Genomic DNA, 21,381 nt, shown 5'->3' on the forward strand with positions numbered 1-21,381 from the left:
TACGTTTTTCTCAGTGTATGTGTATTTGTATTCCAAGTTAGGAAACACATAAGAAGTCAAGGTCTAAGATGACCCTACTCATCTACAGATAAAACTATCTGCTCTATTTTTTTAAATTACTTTTCTTCAAATATGCTTTAAAAGATGTTCATGTTTTAGAGGAAGTATAATATATAGCCAAATATGTATAGTATATGAAGTATATATGCATTTCAAGCATAAACCAAGTACAGTGTGGCCTGACAAGTAATAGAATGTCAACTAAGTAATTACTAACTAGAATATAGTAAACCTTTGAGGAAGATGAGCAAATCTCCCTTCATGAGTGTAAAGCATTGACCTGTATGAATAATAACAACCACCATTGCAACTCTTGTGTATTTAGAAAACAGAGCTAATTCAAAGCCAGGAACAAGTGCACTGCACAAGTTCACGGCTGTATAGAAAGTGCAGGAAGCAATGACAGTTTGTTCTTTCTGATTCCAGTTTGTTCCCCTGGGTTTTATGGACACCGCTGCAGCCAGACATGCCCCCAGTGTGTACACAGCAGTGGTCCCTGTCACCATATTACTGGCTTATGTGACTGCTTACCTGGATTTACAGGAGCCCTCTGTAATGAAGGTACATGTTGTAATAAAGACTCTATGGGATACAGAGACCAAGCACTGTAATAATTTTCATCCATCATTTGGAAACTATAAAACCAAAAATAGTTTCTGCTGTAGTATGTGCAGTTTATAAATTAAGAATCTTAAGCAGGTTTAAGCTGTTAGAACCTTTGATCCTTAAGTATGAAACCCACTGTATTCTTATTTGTATTATTTGTATAATGAGTAGCTATAATGGGCTTACCAGAATTTATAATGCCTTACTTTAACATTATACTAAGCAATACATTTCTTGATCCAAATATCGGTTGCTTTCCCTTGAAATAAAGAAAATACAATCTTGTTCTGATAACTAAGGAGTTCTAATTCTGACAACTTGTTCTCAGTGTGTCCCAGTGGCAGATTTGGCAAGAACTGCATTGGAATATGCACCTGCACCAATAATGGAACATGTAATCCTATTGATAGATCCTGTCAGTGTTACCCTGGCTGGATTGGTAGTGACTGCTCCCAGCGTAAGTATCAGCTTTTTTCCCTTTATTTTCAAAACAATTAATGGGAGTTCAGCTATTTAAATTCTCTACTTTTTGGTAAAGAAACACTGTCTAAGTCAGAAATTCAGACGACTTCATGGTGTATCATGAAGAGATCCTAAACTTTCCTGCATTTCATCAGCACTATCAGAAACACATTTGCACCATGATTTTTCTAGTAAGTGGGCTGGAGCGTATGACAGGAGGGATTGATTTTCAGTCTTCCACTGCGCAAAGAAGAGAAGCTGGATCAGGCTTGTGTCAGCAGTGCACTGTAAAAAGACAAGAGGCAACGCTCACAAATTGCAGCAAGGGTGACTTTTACTAGATACAAGAAAAAAAATCCTTACTGTGAGAGTGGTCAAGCGCAGCAACTGTCCGGAGAGGCTCTGAAGTCTCCAGCCTGGAAAAGGTGGTGAAATTATCATCGTTGAAGGTCCTTTGAGTAGGATGTTGGACTCGGTGATGCTAGAGGTCTCTTCCAACATGAAAAAGTCTGTGGTTGATGAATCTTGCATTGCAGAGAGGGTTCTTGACCTATTGTTTGCTTGTCTGTAATTATTTAGCCTTATCACACTAGTGTTGTGAACATCCCAGGGCTTGTATCCTCAGGACAGACTTACAGAGGTATTATTTTACAAATAAGGAGCTGAGGCACTGAAATACAGGGTGTGTTTTCTTACTACAGTTGCATAGAGAGCTACTGGCAAGGCTCAGAACAAAGCAAAGATTTTCTCAGATACAAGTTAGTGCTCTGGCTGCAAGACCGTCCTTATTCTTATTAAACATCTGAACATTTTTTTAAGAAATTTTTCACTATGACTTTTTTTAAGTGCTTATAACTTTTTGATGGATTTTTCTTACTTCCTTTTATAAATGTTTCACAAATACACATTTTCGTTGTCATTCTACCTCACTCAATGAGTATTGTCTTTGGTATGCTAAACTCAGTGAAGACTTTGTTACTGACTTAAAAAGGAGAAGGGCTAGGCCCTAATTTTATTATGTTTCATGATAGAGTTATTTTATTAAATAATTAGGCATTCTCCAGATGCCTTGCTGGGTCTATGCAAATTACTAATGACAGGAAAGAAATATCTGAAGCAAAATTCTCACAAGAAGCGTATCCAATTCCATAAGGTACCAAAATCCACACAGTCTGAAACACATGCATGCCAAAATTTCAGTCAACCTATTTTTATGAATAAGAGAAGCTGTACCAGACATGTCAAAATATGATATGATATGTCAAAATTCAAAAGACATTGTGCTGGGGTTTCCAGGGAGGTGCATTTCCTAATAACATGCCTCATTGGTTTATATAATTCATGGTTTGACTGGTCCAGGTTAACTGGCTCTGTACCAGTGTGATGTAACATCTGGTCAATTTGGAAAAAAACCTCTGCTGGCTAAATTCTGTGAAGTGATTAGCATGCACAACTCAATATGATACCAAAATAAATCTTGGGCCTATTCCTGTGGAAGCCAGTAGCAACAAAGGTCCCTGTTTTTATGGTAAAATAACTAGGTAGTTGGGAGAGTAGCAGAATAGGGGTATTTAGGAGGAGGAGGGACTTTCTCATTGAATCAATAACAAGAAAATGGTGCCAGCAATATGAATGGAAGCGTCTATTGAGGCTGTGCTCATGAACCGTAACAGAGGAAGTTTATTTGCTTTGTATAAAGGCCTTTCGTTCACATGGAAAATAATGATTCCATTAATTTCTTTTGGAACTAGCGACCTTTTTGAAGCTTCTAACCTTTCGTCTGTATGTGATTTACATTCCTTCTTAGTTGACCACTAATTTCAAACAAAAAACAATAATAAAAATCATTATAAGGCACAACTGAAGTGAAAACAAAAAAAACCAAGCTTAGTACTTTTTTTTCAATACAACGTAGATTATTTCTTAATGAAGTAAAATTTGGGCAAAGATAACACTTTGCAAAAATACAGCCCACACATAGATGAGTCACTATGCAAACATGTAAAGGATTCAAGAGTTTTTATTGCTCTCAGACAGGTCTCTGGACAAGCAAATCAGTTCACAACAATAAGGAGTTATCAGCCTTTTTAAACTTACACGGGAATAAAGCTAAGGCTTCCATGTCTGACCTGTTTCTTCTCTCCTATAAAATACTCATGTTGTACTTCCACAAAACTATTTTTAAAATATGATCTCTTTACTAAAGAAACAAATAAAAACCTCAAGATGTGAATCCTAATCAATAGAAAGAGGCTATTCTTAGAGTACCCTCTGCACTTAGTGATATTCTGACATGAAGAAAATTATCTTGTGCTGTCTCTGAATAGTAATTAGCATTTTGGAACCACTGCACAATTCTAATGACAGCACATAGTATCAAATTCATTCACCATGACATTTTCAAAGCAGTCAGTAAAATTCTATCTCATAACATGTTGACATGATTGTGAGTGAAAAAAATCTCCACTTTATAGATAATTACATGTTTTTTAGAAATATTATATTGATTAATGGACCCACAGTAGCAACTGAGTTAACTTGATTAAGGTTCAGTCCTGATTATATGCGCCACGTTTAGGCAATTATTTAGAATCTAACAGTGGAAATACAAGAAATAAGCTTAGTCATGGGTCTAAAGCTATAGGGTGTAAGATGTGTTTCAACCTTCTCTATTTATTCTCCTTCACTTTTGAGGCTTAAAAGGCTTATCCCCTTGACTGTGCTCAGTTGCACTGTTTGCAGACTAAAAAATTAAGAAAGGAAACTTACATGGCTTTCTCTATGAGAAAGAAGTCCTAGTTACTGAGTATCAAGTATGTATCACTGGTTTCTTCCCCACATTTAATCTTTTTCAGCACTTTTTATCTAGAGTAAAATGATTCCTTAGTTCAAAAACAAACCTGTGGCTATTTGCTCAGAATGGAGCAGCCCCAAAAATGCGTTTAAAAGAAAAACAACAAACCCCAAAGGAAGCAGCGTTCATATGTGAATGTAAGCAACTCTATTCATGGGTATCAAGAATCTTTGTCATTTGAGATTAATTGCTCTGGGTTGTTTTAGCTTGCCCACCTTCCCACTGGGGACCAAACTGCATCCACACATGCAACTGCCATAACGGAGCTTACTGCAGTGCCTACGACGGGGAGTGCAAATGTACCCCAGGATGGACTGGCCTTTACTGTACACAAAGTAAGTGACTTCTGTTATCCGTTCTTAGTCTACAAATCAGTGACAGAATTTTCCTTCAGTAGTTTCACACTTTATTCTTTGATTTCTTCCCATGCTGCTGAACCTTTTTTGATCCAGAAGATGCAACACATTACCTCCTTGGTTGCAGGGGAGGCCCCTGTATAAGCACTGGCAGAGTGTTGGCCATTACGTTTGGGCTCCTCTTTAGCCTTCCTTCAGAGGAAGAAAACTTTTGGCCGCAGCTGGGCATCCCTGTGGAAGTGTCTGTTGTGTGCACATGCAGAATGAGTGACTCTGACGTTCAGAAGCTACCGCTGCAGGTGTGCGGTTATGGCTGCAGTCCATAGCATGGATGGTCAGCTCTGCAGGCGTTCCCCACAAGGTTGGATGACGGTACCGTCTAATTCCTTCCCTCTCTGAAACCTCCCCAAGAAGTACTCTAGCAGCAGGGACCCAGCAACCAAGATTGTAAGATAACACAGAGCTGACTGAAGCCATGAGAATAGCTCTTAGCTTAGCTGTGGCTGTGGTCTGCTGAGGCACAGTCCCTGTTGTCACTGCAAAGTGATTATACAGCGTATCTCATATCTGTAATTGCTACCTCCCAGGGGCAATTGCAACAACAGCTCTAGCTCAGCACCTGTAATTCAAATACTGATATAGAAGCTATTTTTTTTGAACTTGGAAACTTAACTTCTCTAGACTGCAATGTTACAATTTTTTTGAATTTTCTTCATGTAATTAATACATTAATACTGATTTTTTTCAAAAAAAAAAATACAAACAGTGCAGTGACTGTGTGAAGGTATATGGCACTCATTATATGCTGAGTAAGAGTTCACACAAAGTTTTGAGAAATAAAAATCTGTTATAGATAGATATTGATAAAGTCGGTTTCTTATCTTTGTCATATTACAGCTTCAGTTTGGTTTATCTTCAATCCAGGCACCCCCACTGTCTGTAATCTGGGCACAACCATTATCTTTGAACTCAGGAAAAATAAGACTGCTAACTGTGTTTTGCATTCAGTGTTTAAATACACCTTTTTCATAAAATCAGAACTCTCCTTTTCCAAATGAATAATGTCATAGTGGCAGGAAATAACAGATATATTATAGAGCCATATGGATGCAGCTCTGGAAGACATTTACTATACTGGTTCAGCTGTTAGCTATCATGGTTATTTTGCTTCCTGCTGGTGAATAATGATCTCTTTGCGGTGATATGTCTTCTGCATACTGAAATGATATCTCTGTGAGGAGCTGAGATACAATATGTTATTATTTTTATTTTTTTATGCTTCAACATCAACTGTGCAGAAAATATGTCCAAAGGTTCATTCATCACTGAGCAGACTCCCTGCTTTGGTTCACAAACTGCCCTTTTTCTCCTCCTTCAGATATCTTCCTAAACTCATTTCTTCGAGGAGCCCTTCTTGCTGCCTTCTCCTGAACATCTGCTGTCCGCACAATTTCCCAACCTCGTTTTTATGTACTTTTTGCCTAATGTGTATTTTAAACCACTTAAAATAGGGTAGGTCTTGATCTATTGCGTTTATAGAATGCCATGTTGAGTAGCGGGGCTACAGAAATGACTTCTCAATAACATACTTAACCAGAATGTCTGCATTTTATTTCTCGAGTGGTTGTTTCACTCCTTTTCGCCTCCCCCTCCTTGTATTGCAGGATGTCCCCTAGGGTTTTACGGGAAGGACTGTGCACTGATATGCCAATGTCAGAACGGAGCCGACTGCGACCACATCAGCGGGCAGTGCACCTGCCGCACAGGGTTCATGGGGAAGCACTGCGAGCAGAGTGAGTAGGGACGGGAGTTTTCCTGCCTGATAGCAAATACTAAACCCTGAGCTGACCCTCTGGTGTTTTGGCCGGTGTTGTGATACAGCCTCTTGCCTTCAGGGGGAATTTCGGTGGGGAAAGAGCTTCAGGAGTTGGACCCAGGCTTTTTCCAAACAGATAAAAGCCCGCAGCATTAGTTACTAAGACTGATTATGGTTGTGATGGCTGTTTCTTTCAATTTGTAGCTACATGTAAGAAGCATCTGTACGGCGTTCTAGTTGCTTTGGACATAATGCTAAAAAACCCCCAACAACTCTGTCATGTAAAAGTAACAAATGAATCCAAGTAATTGTCATTAGCATAAACCACAATGAAAACTAATGGCTAGAAAACTGAAGATAAGAAGTACCACATCAATCCCAGTGGATAAAATTAATCTTTGCAATGGGGTTTTACAGTACAATTGGATTATAAAAGCATAATAGATGGCATTTTGTTTTCGTATGCGTGTGATTCTTTACCCAAGAAAATCAAGAGTAACACCACTGACATCACTGGTGGTATAACGTTGTACAACATTAAAAGAATAATCAGGCTCATAGGCACAGAACTGTTAGTCCAACCTTTGCTAACATTACAGAGTGGTGCTCCCACACTTCACGCATTATACTGCAGTGCAAAGCAATCCATTCAACCTGCTCTTGCGAAGGTTTAAACTTGTCTTTGGCAGCAGCGTCGTGCACAGGGCTTTGCTTTTGGTGTGTGGAGGACACTATAACCTATAACCGGGACTGATTTAACTGCATCTGGATCTGAAGGGCTGTGCAGTGGCCAAAATAGCATGTGTCTGTTACACCTGGCAGCACTGTAACAGAAGGGAGGGGAGGCTACCATCCCTATAGACACACTTTATTCCCTCAGCAGCGGGTCTAGCCCCAGCTGCAATGGGAGTTACATTTTTAAGGCTAATCAACATCTATGTTGATTATCTATGTCACTAAAAATTTGGAAGTGGATTTTTGTTTCCTAAGAAAAATACAGTTGCAACAAAACCTGAATGGTTTAGAGGAATATGTTAATTTCAATGAAATAATAGCTGGCAACATGGAATTATTAGCTATTTAAATTTTCTTACTCTATTCTGATTATTTCAATGTTTCATTTCAAAAGAGTAATAATGTTTAGGAAAAGATAAAGTTTTTAAGATCTCTTGATGTCATGATATCAAAAAATAATTTTGAATACTTTGGCAAATCTAACTTTATTATTATGTTTTATAGATTTTATATTTTATCCTATAATTTAAAAATAATGATTTAACAATATTAAACTAAATGTTTTGGTGTTTCTGAATTTGAACATCAGTTTTAAAAATTGACTTTTCATTCCAATTCAGATTTCAAAATGGCAAAATATATTGTGGCATGATGGTTTTTGCCCAGCCATTGACTTCAGTAGTTATAATCTTGTTTTACTGAATGTAACCAAGAGAGGAAGAAGGTATATAAGCGTGAAATTCCACTTGAGTCTGGATTTATCAAGACTGCAAGAACATTCCTCTGGCACCTATTGTGTTGCATTATCTTGTAAATTATTCTAAATTAGGAACACATAAAAGATGAGATAGATTCTTTTAAAGAGACAAAAAGAAAAACAAATTAATATAGTTACAAAACGCCTGAGAGATTTCAGAAAATTGAGTCTCAGAAGGTGAAGAAGTACCACACTTCCTCAAACCATCAGAACTACAATAATGTAACAAGCCACACAGTAACAGAGGTGGCAGTATAAAAGAAATAATTTTTATCAGTGTAGGATAATTCTCTACCATGCTAATTACATGATGTAGGAGACACTTTGATCAGTAATTAATTATTGTATTCAAATCATTCTGGGAGAGAAAAAATAATGTCAAACTCTTCCAATTAGCTTTTTCTTCATAATTCAGCATTTTTCTCCTGTAGGTAGCTCCTCAATGTATACATTACAGTATCAAAGTATACTATAAGCAGCCTAGGACCAGTTTTATGTTTACATAAATGCGTGGTGTATATTAGACTCATTCTTATGGCCCTTATCTCTTGCTCTTTTACCACATCAGCACATCTGTCATATCACATGTCACCAGCTAGATGTCTGGCTCCACTCATATGATTACGTGATTTTTCAAGCACTGGGATCTGAGTAGCCTGGGAGACCTAACATTCTGGTGTAGAACTGGCACTTTGTTCACATTTTGTCCATTTCTTCACTGTCTTCTACTCTTTTAATCTTTTCTGGGCATTTTTTCCTTCCTAATTTCACTGCCTTAGTGGCAGCAACATTACAGGTAAAGGAAAATCACTTCTGAATACAATGTCCTTCTCCTTTTCCTTCTCCCTTCCTGTGTCCACACACATATACGGAGAGGTCCTCTTAAGAAAAGCTTTTCCGTAGAGGTCTACCACGAATAGCACATTGCCATCTGCTGGCCATGTACGAAAACGTATGGCGTTAGGAACACATGGTAGCTGGTGTATGGTGCTGTAGGTCTGTAATAGCAAAACATTTAAGAAGTACTGATTTTTATTTGCACTTACTTTGTGCAGAATGTCCTCAAGGTACGTATGGATATGGATGCCGGCAGATATGTGACTGTCTGAACAACTCAACCTGTGACCACATCACAGGAACATGTTACTGCAGCCCCGGCTGGAAAGGGGCCAGGTGTGATCAAGGTAAAGCTTAGATGCAATAAAATTATTGTAATTGTTTTATATAAAACTTGAATTAACCTATTAAATGCCATCTCTGTATCATTCATTAAATTAATCTGATAAGGGATATGTGTTTAAATAGTCCATTCTATTAAATTCTATATGTTCTGCAGATTTTGTAAGTATTAGATGCCTCAGTGATAGCTTATTGGAGCAAAGCACTCAAGTGTAGATTGCATGAAATGTTGTACAGTGCTGTGCTGTCCAAAGCTGCTGATAGAGCATGTGCTTTATCTGCTCTGTGCTTTTGCCTAGAGAACGTTCTTACTTTTTCAACACCATGAAAATATCTCTTTCTATGAAGAAGATGAATGGTTTTCCTTAAGGCTAGGATCGTCTTCACATTGGTTTCTGACATAGCTCTATTTTGGCATTATTAAATTCAGTTAAATGAGCAGAAAGATTTAGCAGTGAAATACTGTCTTCTGTTCCTGACACATAAGCCTCTGAATTTATGCCACATATTTTCATTTCTTCTTGTATTTCAGCTGGTGTAATTATAGTGGGGAACTTGAACAGTTTAAGCCGTACCAGTACTGCCATCCCTGCTGATTCTTACCAGATAGGGGCTATAGCAGGCATCATCATTCTTGTCCTGGTTGTGCTTTTCCTGCTAGTGCTCTTCATCATTTACAGACATAAGCAGAAAGGAAAAGAAACAAATATGCCCGCAGTGACCTATACCCCTGCTATGAGGGTCATCAATGCAGATTACACCATTTCAGGTAAGTGACATTTAGAACGGGTTTTTTCCTTTGTCTCTTGACTTTGTGCTTTTTTAGCTGAGCTCTGAAGGGCTTCAGATCTGCCCCTAACAGGGCTTGAATGTGCATGTTTCGCCTTTGTGCATTAGCGAATGCTGCTGTGAGCAGGAACATATTTGATTTCAAAAAGGGTGTCTACAGTTCTGCCTTGGAAGCCTTCCTGGAAAGAGAGGCAGGGGAAAGTTTCCCTCTTTAGGAAGAGGAAGACTGAGACACTGCTCTCAACTGCCTTTCGCAGGGTTGCAGCCCCCGGGACCACACTGACAGTGGTGCTGGTGAACTGGCACATGAGACCAGTGCGTTGCGGTGGTAGACTTGTATGCTTACCTTTCAGCGATCGGAGGCAGTTCACCCGAGTTCAGAAGGATGCTGCCCCAGCATCTATAGCTGCTTAGTTTGTTCTGCATCAAAGTCTTTTAATCTGTGCTTTTCGTACTACGAAGGTGGCTTCCCCTGGTAAAATCCGTTAATTGTAAGGAACAAGTGACCATAGACCATATACCTTGCTTTACTGTGTAACGTTTTGCAACCATCAAGTATGGACATTTCTATTCCTCCGTACCTATTTTTAAACAGAATTGGAAAGTGTGGCAGAATATGGTTTCTACTGAAACTTTAAATTCAGTGCCAACAGCTTGAATACAGAAAGACTGCAGTAGCTGTAGCAAATCAGAATTTCACACTAGCTGTGGCAAGATTCTGTAGAGAGGCAGATAGCAGAGTGGAGGAGCAGTGGAACTGAAACAAAACGGGAGTTTTCGACCTATGAAGTGCATGTGAGTTGGGATGCAGTGGGTACATGAAACTTCAGGCAATGCTGTCTTTTGCTGGTAGGGAAGGCAGCAGGTAAAGAAGCCAGCAGAAACAGTTGTCAGAGTCAAGAAAGATGTACCAGCAAAGGTCGTGGTTCTCTTGAAGCACCAGAAAATGTTGCTGTGAACTTGATGGTAAAAGTGTCTATAATTAGGACAAAGCTATGACTACAGAGGCAAAAGAGAGCAAGGGCCCACAGCAGAAAGGGAAGTTAGCAAGTAACACTTGTGAACGCTGTTTGCTGAAAGTGAGGACATGACTAGTCAGTTACTGCTCTCTCTCTCTCGTTTCTTTAAATGAATGCAAAATTTTTAGATTTTTTTTCAAGAAACTCTAAATCAGATTCTGAAATTGGTGCAGCACTATTAAAAACATATCCTAAGAAAGAAATGCCATGTTATTTTTAGTTGTTCATTTCCCTTTCTTTTTCTTTTCAGAAACCGTCCCGCACAGTAATGGTGGAAATGCTAACAGTCACTATTTCTCTAACCCTAGTTATCATACGCTAACTCAATGCACTACCCCACCTCATGTCAACAACATGGACAGACTGACCCTGGCAAAGGTAAAGCATAAAAATCTGGATGCTTCTGTGTAAATTAGCCTTTGGTTTATTTTACTTTGTTCCTAATGTTTCATATTTCGTTTATTTTTGCTTTCTCTGATAATCACCTGGAAATTCAGCAGCTTCCCACCAGTTTCAGTTTCTATTACCTATCTTTCTTTGAAATAGGCAAAAAACAATCAGCTGTTTGTGAACCTTAAAAATGTGGAACCTGGAAAACGAGGCACTGTCATGGACTACACAGGAACACTGCCTGCAGACTGGAAACATGGTGGCTACCTCAATGAGCTTGGTAAGAAAAAAAAAAAAGGAGAATGTGAATGTTATTGATTGTGTTTGGGATGGACTGGAAAGCAGGGACGTTTTCCTCGTTCTCCACTCAGGGTAATGCCGGGCTTGTCAGACTGTGTGTGAGGTTCAGGATTATGGGTTTGACCTTCCTTTAAGGCAATACCGTGAGAGATAAAAAAGTGACTCCTTTTGAGGAGTGGTGAGTCAGTCTCATGCCCAGTGCAGATATGGTATGCAAAATATCTCATATTATTTTTGTAAAAAGATTTGCTTATTAATTAGTTTCATAAAACAATAGGTATTGTACAATAAGGGTCTGCTTTGGCAAAATCACATATTCTTATTAAATAAATGAGAGGTTGCATATATCCTTTTTTTTTGATCCCCACCAAATGGAATCAATGCTTTAAAAAGTAGTTTATCATCATCTGAGCTGCTTCAGATGTAAATTCTAGGAGCATCCTCCCAGCTAAGCCTCCTGTTTGCTAAAAGACAGAGCATTGTCCTTAAGAAGAAAATTTCCCGAGAAGTGGTGAGAGTTGCTGTATCCTGCTTTGTGCTATCTTTTGCTGTCTTTTCATCCTTTCCCAATCTCGTGCATTCCAAAACGGCTGAGTTGCACTGACCATATCTCTGACCAGTGAAAGCCTTAAAAGGGATTTGCAGTGCCAGTATAATTTAGATCATTTAATTACCTTCATTTCTGGTCCTTATGAGTATCAGATTCTGGGAATCAGAACTACAGTATGCAGCATTAGTTTTTTTCCTGCTCATCCCCAATCTTGGTCTAACCACAATTAGGCTCAGATCTGGTTTTTTTTAGAAAAGCGTTTCAGTCATAATGCTCAGTGTTCAACTTTACATTTCCTTAGAGCATTTGTACTAGCACTTAAGACTCCTTAGAGATACTGGCTGTGGTTAACCCCCTGCAGTAGATCTTGAGTTGCAGGGAGATTCTAGAGGACTGGATGAATGCTGATATTATGTCTGTTTTCTAAAGATCAAATGGGATTACTTGGGTAAATCTAGGCTGGTGATCCGGGCATTAGTCTTGTAAAAACAACAGAACAGCTGATACGAGATCTAATAAATAAAGATGGGGTAGGAATAAAATTAATTGGTTTAGGTCTCCTCAAATAACATAATTTCGTTCTTGGAAGCTATGGATTTTGTTTATAGAGATATTGTAGAGAGAAAATTATTTTAGGTTTTTATGAAGCTTCTAGCGTAGTACCACAATACAATCTGGTTGAAAAATTAGCACTCTATAATATCAAGCAAAGCTATTTGAATGGATTAGTAACCAGGTAGGTGCCAGGTCTCTGAAGACAGTTGTCAGGCATTGCTGATTGCTGATATTTATATTGGGATTTATATTGAGAGAAATCTGTTACTAACAGTTAAGTGCAAAGCTGTAGACTTAGGTGCTAGGTGTTTAGGCCATTCCTGCAGGTCAAGGGACTGGAACAGAGTGACCTTGGACAACACAATGGGAGTGATTAACTTTGGAAGCAAAGTACCAAGAATTGGAGTGAACTTTGCATACCTTGAGATTTTCAGGTCAAGATGGGATGTCTTTCTGGTAGATATGGTTTATCCAGCCAAAAAATATGCTTTAATCAAAGAGCAGTTATTAGACTTATTCAAGAGTAACTGGGGGAAACATAATGGCCTGTGACGTATATGAGGTCAAATTGGAAAATTTAATGGTCCCTTATGACCTCAGCCACCTTCTCTGTTCTACTGTTTGAAAGGTTACAATGCTTCTGTAACCCTATACTGGGCAGTTTCACAGTGCTTATCAGAGAATTACTCTGCTAAGGTAGAAGTGAGTTCCAAAGCAATTTTTAAAGTTTTAAAAGCTGTTATCTAATCACTTTTCTTTGATTTTAAAACTCTGTTTTTTATGTCATTTTTCTCAGGTGCTTTTGGACTTGATAGGGGATATTTGGGAAAGTCGCTGAAAGGTGAGGTTATTTTCTGATGCATTTAGAGGAAATGAAGTAGACGTTCAGTTTACTCTTCTAAATAATCTTTCGTTTCTGTGTGAAGAGAATATAAAATAATTTTAGACTAAATTATTCCTAGTCACTGAATCAATGCATGAAGTTTTTTTGCTTTTTTTTCTTTTTTGAGGGGAGGGCTTTTAACAAGCCCAACAAACCAAGCCTTTTTAAGTCCCCTATGTGTCACATACATCAAGTGTTTCTGTAATACCTGAGTCACGAAATGGGTCTATTCTAGACAGTAGAAGGGGGATGGCCCTTGAATTCAGCCTAGTGAACCAGGTGAGGAAGCATGCTGCCTCTGATGAAAGGCTTTAAAAGAGAGCCAATTCCTCTTGCAACTGGCGTGGTCAATGTAGGACTGTATGACTACAAGCCTGTGGTGCTTCATCACGTTCACTGAAGGCCTTTGGAAGGCCTATTCATATTTTGAATATGAATACATAGAGAGGAATTAAAAGCTTCAGAAATTCAGGGTAGTGATGATATTTTGATCTTTTGAATTACCCAGTTTTCTCATAAGGCTTTATACTGGATCATACTGGTGTGTGTCACTATTTTTATTACATGATTAAGGTATGCCAAGGGTGACCAGAATCCCTGGATATCCAAACAATGAAAAAGTGTAGCTAAGTCCATATGAATAATGAGTTAAATACATAGACAAAAGCAGCTGGTTTGTCACCTTGTGTATAATACAGGACAATTAAGCTGAGGGAGTGATTTATTATATCTGACATTTCCTGGGTTTAGAGGATTAGGGGATGCCCAATTTAAAATACCTTAAAGGAGTCACAAAGTTATGAGCTCCTATACACTGACAGGTTCACCAAGGTCAGTCTCATGCTGGATATTCAGAGTCGGGAACAAGCTGAGAAAGTCTCAGCTCTAAAGCTTAAATAACACAGCATATCGCAAAACAACACAGAGAACAAAGTAACACGGACACCACAAAATCTCTTCCCAGCATACAAAAATGCGTCTTCTCTTAAACTACAGTTATTTATCCTTCAGTTAAATCCTGAAATGACAAGCCAGCTGATGTTTCCTTTTCAGTTCTCCTATGTGCACCTTATAGAAACTTACAAGAAGCTGGTTACTCTTTTAACGTGGCTGTATACTCGAACTCTGCACCAAACAGGCCATCCCTAGAAGTCACCTTACCATCTGCCCAAACATTGCTATTGGGAACAGTCTCAGATCACTTATTTTAATAGTGTCCTGAGTTCAGCACTTGGAAAGGCAAAAGGTATTCTGAAATGCCTTTTAAAAATTGATTCTACACATTTTCTGTATTTAATGCTAGCTACTATTTTAACCAGAATTGAAGGTGCTCAGACTTTGCAATAGGAGTTTGCTGATGATCAAGCCCATAAAAGAGCGTAACAGTAGAGGTGTTTTCATTAACTGCTTTATAGCAATTTTGAAATGTTGTGACTGGTTTCCATTTAAATACTCATTTATGAGTGACTTTTTAGAACTCAAAATTGAAGAATGCCCTGTTTAGTAGCAATGTCCATAGTATGTAGCATGCTTGAAAGAGTAATATATTTTTCTTTTTGCAGATCTAGTGAAGAACTCAGAATACAATTTAAGTAATTGCTCATTAAGTAGTTCTGAGAACCCATACGCTACTATAAAAGACCCACCAGCTCTTGTGCCAAAAAGTTCAGAATGCGGATATGTTGAAATGAAGTCACCAGCACGCAGGGACTCCCCATACGCTGAGATCGCCGGCTCTGCTTCAGCCAACAAGAACGTTTATGAAGTTGGTAAGTACAAAATCTACTTGTAGATGTTGAAGTTTAAGAACAAAGAGCACAGGACTTTTTTCTTTGAATCATTTTAATCAAAACACATGAAAAATCTCTGAAAAAATGATGTCTTCAGATTCTATTTTCTGCTCAAAAGGTATAACAACAATCTCATTCTTTTGAGATAAATGGTGTAATTCATAAGAACAGAGTTTGAAATAGCTGTTTTATAACCTAGAGGTACCTCCCTGAATTTCCCTGGTTTGAAAGCCTTTCTTTAAACAACAACATAAGATAAGCTTAGCATTTGACTGCAATATAATTCAACTCTAGATTAGGCTGTTAAGTACTGAATGCAGCTGGAGTAAGTGTATGGGAGGGATAGAAAAGATCTGTTTCCTCCTCTTGATCAGAAACATCAGCATCTTCACCCACAGACATAGCATTTCACTGATACGGGCCCTGTCTAGTTACTGCATTACTGTAATTATAGAAAACTTCAGGGTCTTATGGAATGGTAGTTATTCTAATGGTCTCTGGACTGGAATAAACCGTATGTCACATGTCACAGGATACCATTTTCCTTTTCTGTCCCCAATTAGAGATTCCTGTGAAATCCATCAATATCCCCATTGTGTTTCTAAAGATTTTTATAAAATACTGATTAAAAGCCCCAAATTTGGACTTTTTTTTAGTTTGTCCACATACAAAGAAACATGCTGGTCCACTTGCTTCTGTCAGTAAATACACTCATGGCAGGCAGGGCCCTGCCCCCACAGGTGTAACTTAGTGTAAAGCCAAAATACCTTTAAATCAACCTTTGTTTCTACACCTGCATTTCAGGACTCGGCATGACAAGGAATCTTTATATTGAAGCAGAAAGGAGAGGATATTTGTAATGCTAACTGAAATGAAATACAGTGTTTGCCCTCCGATTGCCACTTCTAGTGTTGAATGTATGTCCTCTCTTTTATCACAGAACCTACGGTGAGTGTTGTCCAGGGAGCGTTCAGCAGCAGCGGACGTTTCAGCCAGGATCCTTATGATCTTCCAAAAAACAGCCATATTCCGTGTCATTATGACTTGCTACCAGTTCGAGATAGCCCCACATCCTCTACGAAGGAGGTCAGCAGTGAATGACCTCAAAAGCTGATCTGTAGCACAGTGGGACTCTCAAGGGGCAAAGTGGCATGGTTGTGCTCCTTCCTCTAGTTTACCATCATATTTGGCTCCTAATCTGTCCAGCAGACAATTGCTGTACATTAAACAGAATCTCAACATGAGGTTTGTGTTGTGTATACAAGTGACAGATGGACAAATGCCACACTCTGGGGATCCTAATCATTCTTTTTTCATGGCAGTAAATTTTATAGAAACAGGTATGCAACACATTTATACTGTAATATACTGGCTTAAAAATACTAGTTTGCAGATCAGTTTTGATAACATCCCATTTCAGCGACTTTAAATATAGACTTCATGTTTGTCGTGTTTCAGAGTAGGAATACTCCCAGGACAGTGCAATTTACCAAATACCACTTTGTACAGGTGATCTGATTCACTAGTTATGTAGAAGACAAACTGCCTTGCCAAATTTTACCTTCCATTCTGTTCTTTAGTCAAGACATATATAAGAAACAAGATCTAATGGGGATAAGGAAGCACAATAGTGCAGTTGTTTGGGAAATCCATCATCAGGCTTTTTTGTCCATTACTGGTGGTGGGCATACCTTGCTTGAATAGTTTTGGAGATAAAAGCATTGCATACATCAATATTATATGCTGCTTCAAGATCTCTTGGTACTCCAGATTCAGCACCAGTCTTCAACAGATCTTTTGCTACCGTTCACATCCATATGTTGCAGTTCTGACCACTATTTCTGCCATACACAACTAATAATCTATAACATATCAGTAATTACTTCATAAAATATGTAAATTAAATCAGTTTATTTTTGTCACCATGGACTGATTAAGGAGTGGACAAAGGTGATGACTGCTGTAAATCTTAACTGCAAGGAAAGGTTTACATTTTATAAACAGGTAGTAATAATGACTGTAATATAGGATAAAAATAGTAAAGTGTTCTGATTCTTTTTTCTTAGAAATAACTAAGCAATCTCTGTGCGTACTTGCTAAAAAGGCACCTTTTCTTTTTTATAGTTGATGTAGGGAAACACATGCTTAAGCTGGTCTTTTGCATTGCTAATAATGTGACACATGTACCCCCCCATTCTTATTAACTTGTGTCTCCATTTTTATGCTGTGTGTCTGTCTTTCTAGTGATCTAGCTTGTAATTGCAAAAATATTCTACTGTGTGTCCATTTCTTTTGCATTTTTGCCAACTGGCCTTTATTTTGTCTGGTTAAAGGGACCTCTGGGCAGAGGGAAAGGATTAAAGTCAGGATTCATGTCATACTGATGTCTATCAGAGGTGGTTAGCTAATACATAACAGTTTAGCTTAATGAATTAATTGGGAAACAAAAATCAACATGTTTTTGTCAAGGATAATAACAAGAATGCAAAAGAAAAGTAAAAAACAGTCCCTCTTTAAAGTTTAGCTTATTCTGTTGACTATATGGATGGAGAGCATCTTTCCAAAAGGCTCCTTTCGCTTCCTCCGAAACGGTCTGTTACATACTGCACAATTCGGTGGAAATTAAGTTTGCCAAGGTATCCATCCATTGAAACAAAATTGTCCCCTGCAAACTTCAGCCTGAAAATGAAATGGTTGCTATAGACTGGACATTCTCTTTCAGTGGAAAGTTACCTTTAGAAACCCCAAAAATGCCGTGGCAGTATTACTTCCAGCTGCTGCTGCTGTCCGTGATGCTACCTGCTAACATGCTTGTAACATAACCCCAGCAGGCTTTTCCACCCTGCCCTGGCCGTCACTCTGTAGATTTTTGTGAATAGCTGGTCCCGAGGGTTGCTATATCCCTTATTGATGGGGAAAGGATAGAGGCGGTTGCATCGTGCAGGGTATAATGGGAATATTCTTTCTGTGTTGGGGTCACGCTTTGGCATGTGAGACCTGTGATATACTGTAACAATGTGAAGGGCAGTCAATAGGTCAAAAGTTTGGTGTATGTGCTCTCCGGCTTAGCACAGGGAGTGCCATGACCATTTTTATCTTTACATCTGGACTGCAATACAGTCTGAGACAAAGAATTATCACTATTGTGACAGCATTGATATATTCCTGAGAAAATCACAACCGGTTGCCTTTGGAATACTAAATGCAACAGAGGATCTGCAACTGGAAGAAAAACTGAAAAGAACTTTTGGAAATTTTTTTTAAAAGGAATGCAAGAGCTGAAACGGAAATACAGTTTGCTTTTATTTGTGGTCCCTGAAGTGGTGATAAATGAGAGATCTGCATCCGAAGACATCGTTGCGGCTGTGCCCAAGCCTAAGAATGTATATGCCTGTATGAAGTGCCCCGTAACATTCTTGGTTCTTGCTGGCCATAAGCACTGGCTGTTTTGCAATTCCCTGGGCATTTCTTGTATATCCTTGGAATAAATAATTTTATTATCTTTGATTTTGCAAGTACAGAAATTAACTACAAGATTTCAAAAGCCAGTTACCATTTAATCCCTCCGTAAGACAAGGTATTGATTGGGTTTGTGTGCATATAGGTAACATGTAGAGCTATGTATATGGTATATACATATGTTTGTACTGTGTGAAACAGATTAAAATAAAACCTTTCTTCTCTGAAGCCATGAATAGCAAATGCTGTATTTAGCAATTGTGAGTTCACAAAAATTTATTTTCTTACTCTGTGTAAAATTTGGATAAACGAATTTCCAGTTTGTCACATACCCTCAAATGATATATTCAGCCAAATATTCATGAAAACAAATGAGTTTCTGATAATTTTGCCTATTGAGTATGTTCTAAACATATACAGTACCAAAGTCTGCCTTCCTATATGTGGGTAAAACTCCTGCTGTGTAGTCAGCATAAGCAATGTCTGCACATATCTGAGCCGGATTTGCAATACATGCAGGTCAAGTAAACAACTTGTGAATTTACTTCAGTGAACGATCGTTGGTAGATGCTCAGAAAACAGATTGCCTGCAGGTGTTATACATTCTTGTTAAATGATAGCCGCGTATCATTCCAGAGGAGAAAAGCACATGGTACTTAGGTTAGCAATCCTGCCCTCTCCTGTATGGCTAGGGAGGCTTGCTCTGGAGCACACTCTGCTGTCAGTTTCAGAGACCCCCAACTCAATCCTCATGACTGTCACATAGCCCTTTTTGTAGATCCCAGTATGCTCTTTAGAGAACTTACATACTTCTGAACATGCATACTATATTGTGGTGGGAACTTAATGAGTAAGTTGATACAATAATTTTAGCAAACACCATCTACAGAGAGAATTGGCTTCACCACAAAACAGGAATGGAAAGAGATGCCTTACCTCTATATATTCACATTACAACAGTGAGAAACATAGCATTGAAAATGGAGATAGCTATCCCCTAGCGACATGTTATCAGTTAATAAAGTGCAAAATGCTGCACAAAGTTAATAGCTGATTTTAAAGTAAGTAGAGAGTATAAACTTTAGGTTTTAGTAATGTAGGCATATTAATTCTGGTCATTTAGAAGCATAATGAATCTCAAGGCTTTTTACTATATCAAAGATTTTTGATCACAACACACTGTTACACGTAAAATTTGTCCTTATTTTGATATACCCAGAGAACTCCCATTAATTTTAATTGGAGATGTGTATGCAGATTACAGGAGAAAGAAGATTTCATTGTATTCATACTTTCTGCTGAGACAATCTGCAAAGTCACGTTAATATTGAAGTGAAGTTAGGATAAAACATAATCAAAAGTGGGGAATGTTATTTAAAATATACTGGATTTTCCAAGTACTGTGACTACAATTGAATTTTTTATTAGATGTGTGTCCAAATAATAATCCTTATACTGAAGCTCTGAAGTCCACACTGAAGAATACAGAGCTAATTTTGACAAAAATGCTTTATATTAAAGATTGTATATATAGTAGTTTAAATGACTGAAAAAAAAAAGGGTGCATGTTTAATTACTGTACAGAAAATCTTGTCATTTGGTACACTCTTACTAGTGCTAGAGCACTGATCCTAACTCTTCTATCTTCAGTTTTTTAGCCCACACGACTTCACTTTGATATGATTGAACTGTAATATATTTTTTAAAGAAAACCTATCAAGTATGCCTGGCTGTTTTTCTTACCTGTAACAAAAAAGTGTTTTGTTGTGAAAATTATCTATTTTCCAAAGATGACTGATGTTCATCATTCTGCCCTTCACTACCATTTATTTCACTTCACATACCTGTAGGTTAATGTAATAAAGTTTCTAATGAAAGATGGGAAACGCTCTGAAATTTTTTCCTTTGTTTTTAATTTGCTTAGGATGGATCTTGAAATAGAATGGGAAATACAAAAAATGTTATCCTTGCCCATGCTGGACCACCAAATAATGTATTTTATTTTCATTCTTATAGAAAGCAAATAGTTTATGAGATGCTATGTGGAAAATCATGGCTAATTTTGAACTGCTGAACTTCTGTTACTGCAGGAGTATTACTGTCTGTTCCTGCAGGAATTAATTCTGTAAACGGGTCGATGCTTTCAAGCCTGTCTCTTGAATGCTTAAAGCGTTAACCTTAGGAAAGATGGGGAGTTGAGTTGCCAAAAGTAAGGTATTTCCCCTTTTTACTAGGATAATAGCCTTGGATTAACCATTAAAAGGCCAGTAACCAAAGGACAAGCATGGCATAAAATGGGCTAACGAATTGTAATTTATCTTTTCTGACACCCTAAGATGAATCTAACACACTGGCTACAGATAGATGGTGTGGGAAATTGTTCTTTACTAATACAGTTTAATCCAGGATGAGCAATTTGGCATAAAGAACTAATCATAGAATCAGAGAAACATAGAATGGTTTGGATGGGAAGGAGAGAAAGATAGGAGAAAACCCCCCAGAGCGAGCCAAGTGCTGCCTGTGACCCCCGTGGGAGGCAGCAGGGGAGCCCAGAGGGCTGGCCAGCAGTGCTGGGGTGTGGGCAGAGCCTGTGGCACTTTGTCCTGCAGCCTCCCCGGGAGGCACGAGGTGTCACCGAGTGAACCCTCTTGCCGCACGGGCCTGGAGACCTCTGCCCGGGCCCGAGCGGCCTGACAAGGCCCTGGGAAGACACGGCCGAGGCCTCGGTGACGGGCGTGAGACACCGATGCCGAGCACAAGACAAGAGATGGGGGATGGAGTGGGCACTGGCGCTGCGGTAACCCCAGACGCGTGGGCTGGG

General features: G+C 38.5%; 1 protein-coding gene across 2 annotated transcripts in view; it reads left to right on the forward strand.

The window, feature by feature from the left end:
• MEGF10 (multiple EGF like domains 10) overlaps positions 1–17,622 on the forward strand; it is a 77,999-nt gene extending 60,377 nt beyond the window's left edge. The window contains exons 14-24 of one of the 2 annotated variants that reach the window (XM_075136575.1): positions 487–621; positions 995–1,123; positions 4,189–4,317; positions 6,003–6,131; positions 8,702–8,830; positions 9,358–9,594; positions 10,884–11,011; positions 11,180–11,303; positions 13,225–13,269; positions 14,874–15,080; positions 16,042–17,622. In XM_075136575.1, the coding sequence (XP_074992676.1) occupies positions 487–621; positions 995–1,123; positions 4,189–4,317; positions 6,003–6,131; positions 8,702–8,830; positions 9,358–9,594; positions 10,884–11,011; positions 11,180–11,303; positions 13,225–13,269; positions 14,874–15,080; positions 16,042–16,202 (1,553 nt within the window). In that variant the 3' untranslated portion in view covers positions 16,203–17,622. The remainder of the gene's footprint in view (positions 1–486; positions 622–994; positions 1,124–4,188; positions 4,318–6,002; positions 6,132–8,701; positions 8,831–9,357; positions 9,595–10,883; positions 11,012–11,179; positions 11,304–13,224; positions 13,270–14,873; positions 15,081–16,041) is intronic. The other variant, XM_075136574.1, reaches the window with a different exon arrangement.
• The last annotated feature ends 3,759 nt before the right edge of the window (positions 17,623–21,381 follow it).

This window comes from Calonectris borealis, chromosome Z (assembly GCF_964195595.1).
Source record: "Calonectris borealis chromosome Z, bCalBor7.hap1.2, whole genome shotgun sequence".
In the NCBI taxonomy this organism is placed as follows: Eukaryota; Metazoa; Chordata; class Aves; order Procellariiformes; family Procellariidae; genus Calonectris; species Calonectris borealis.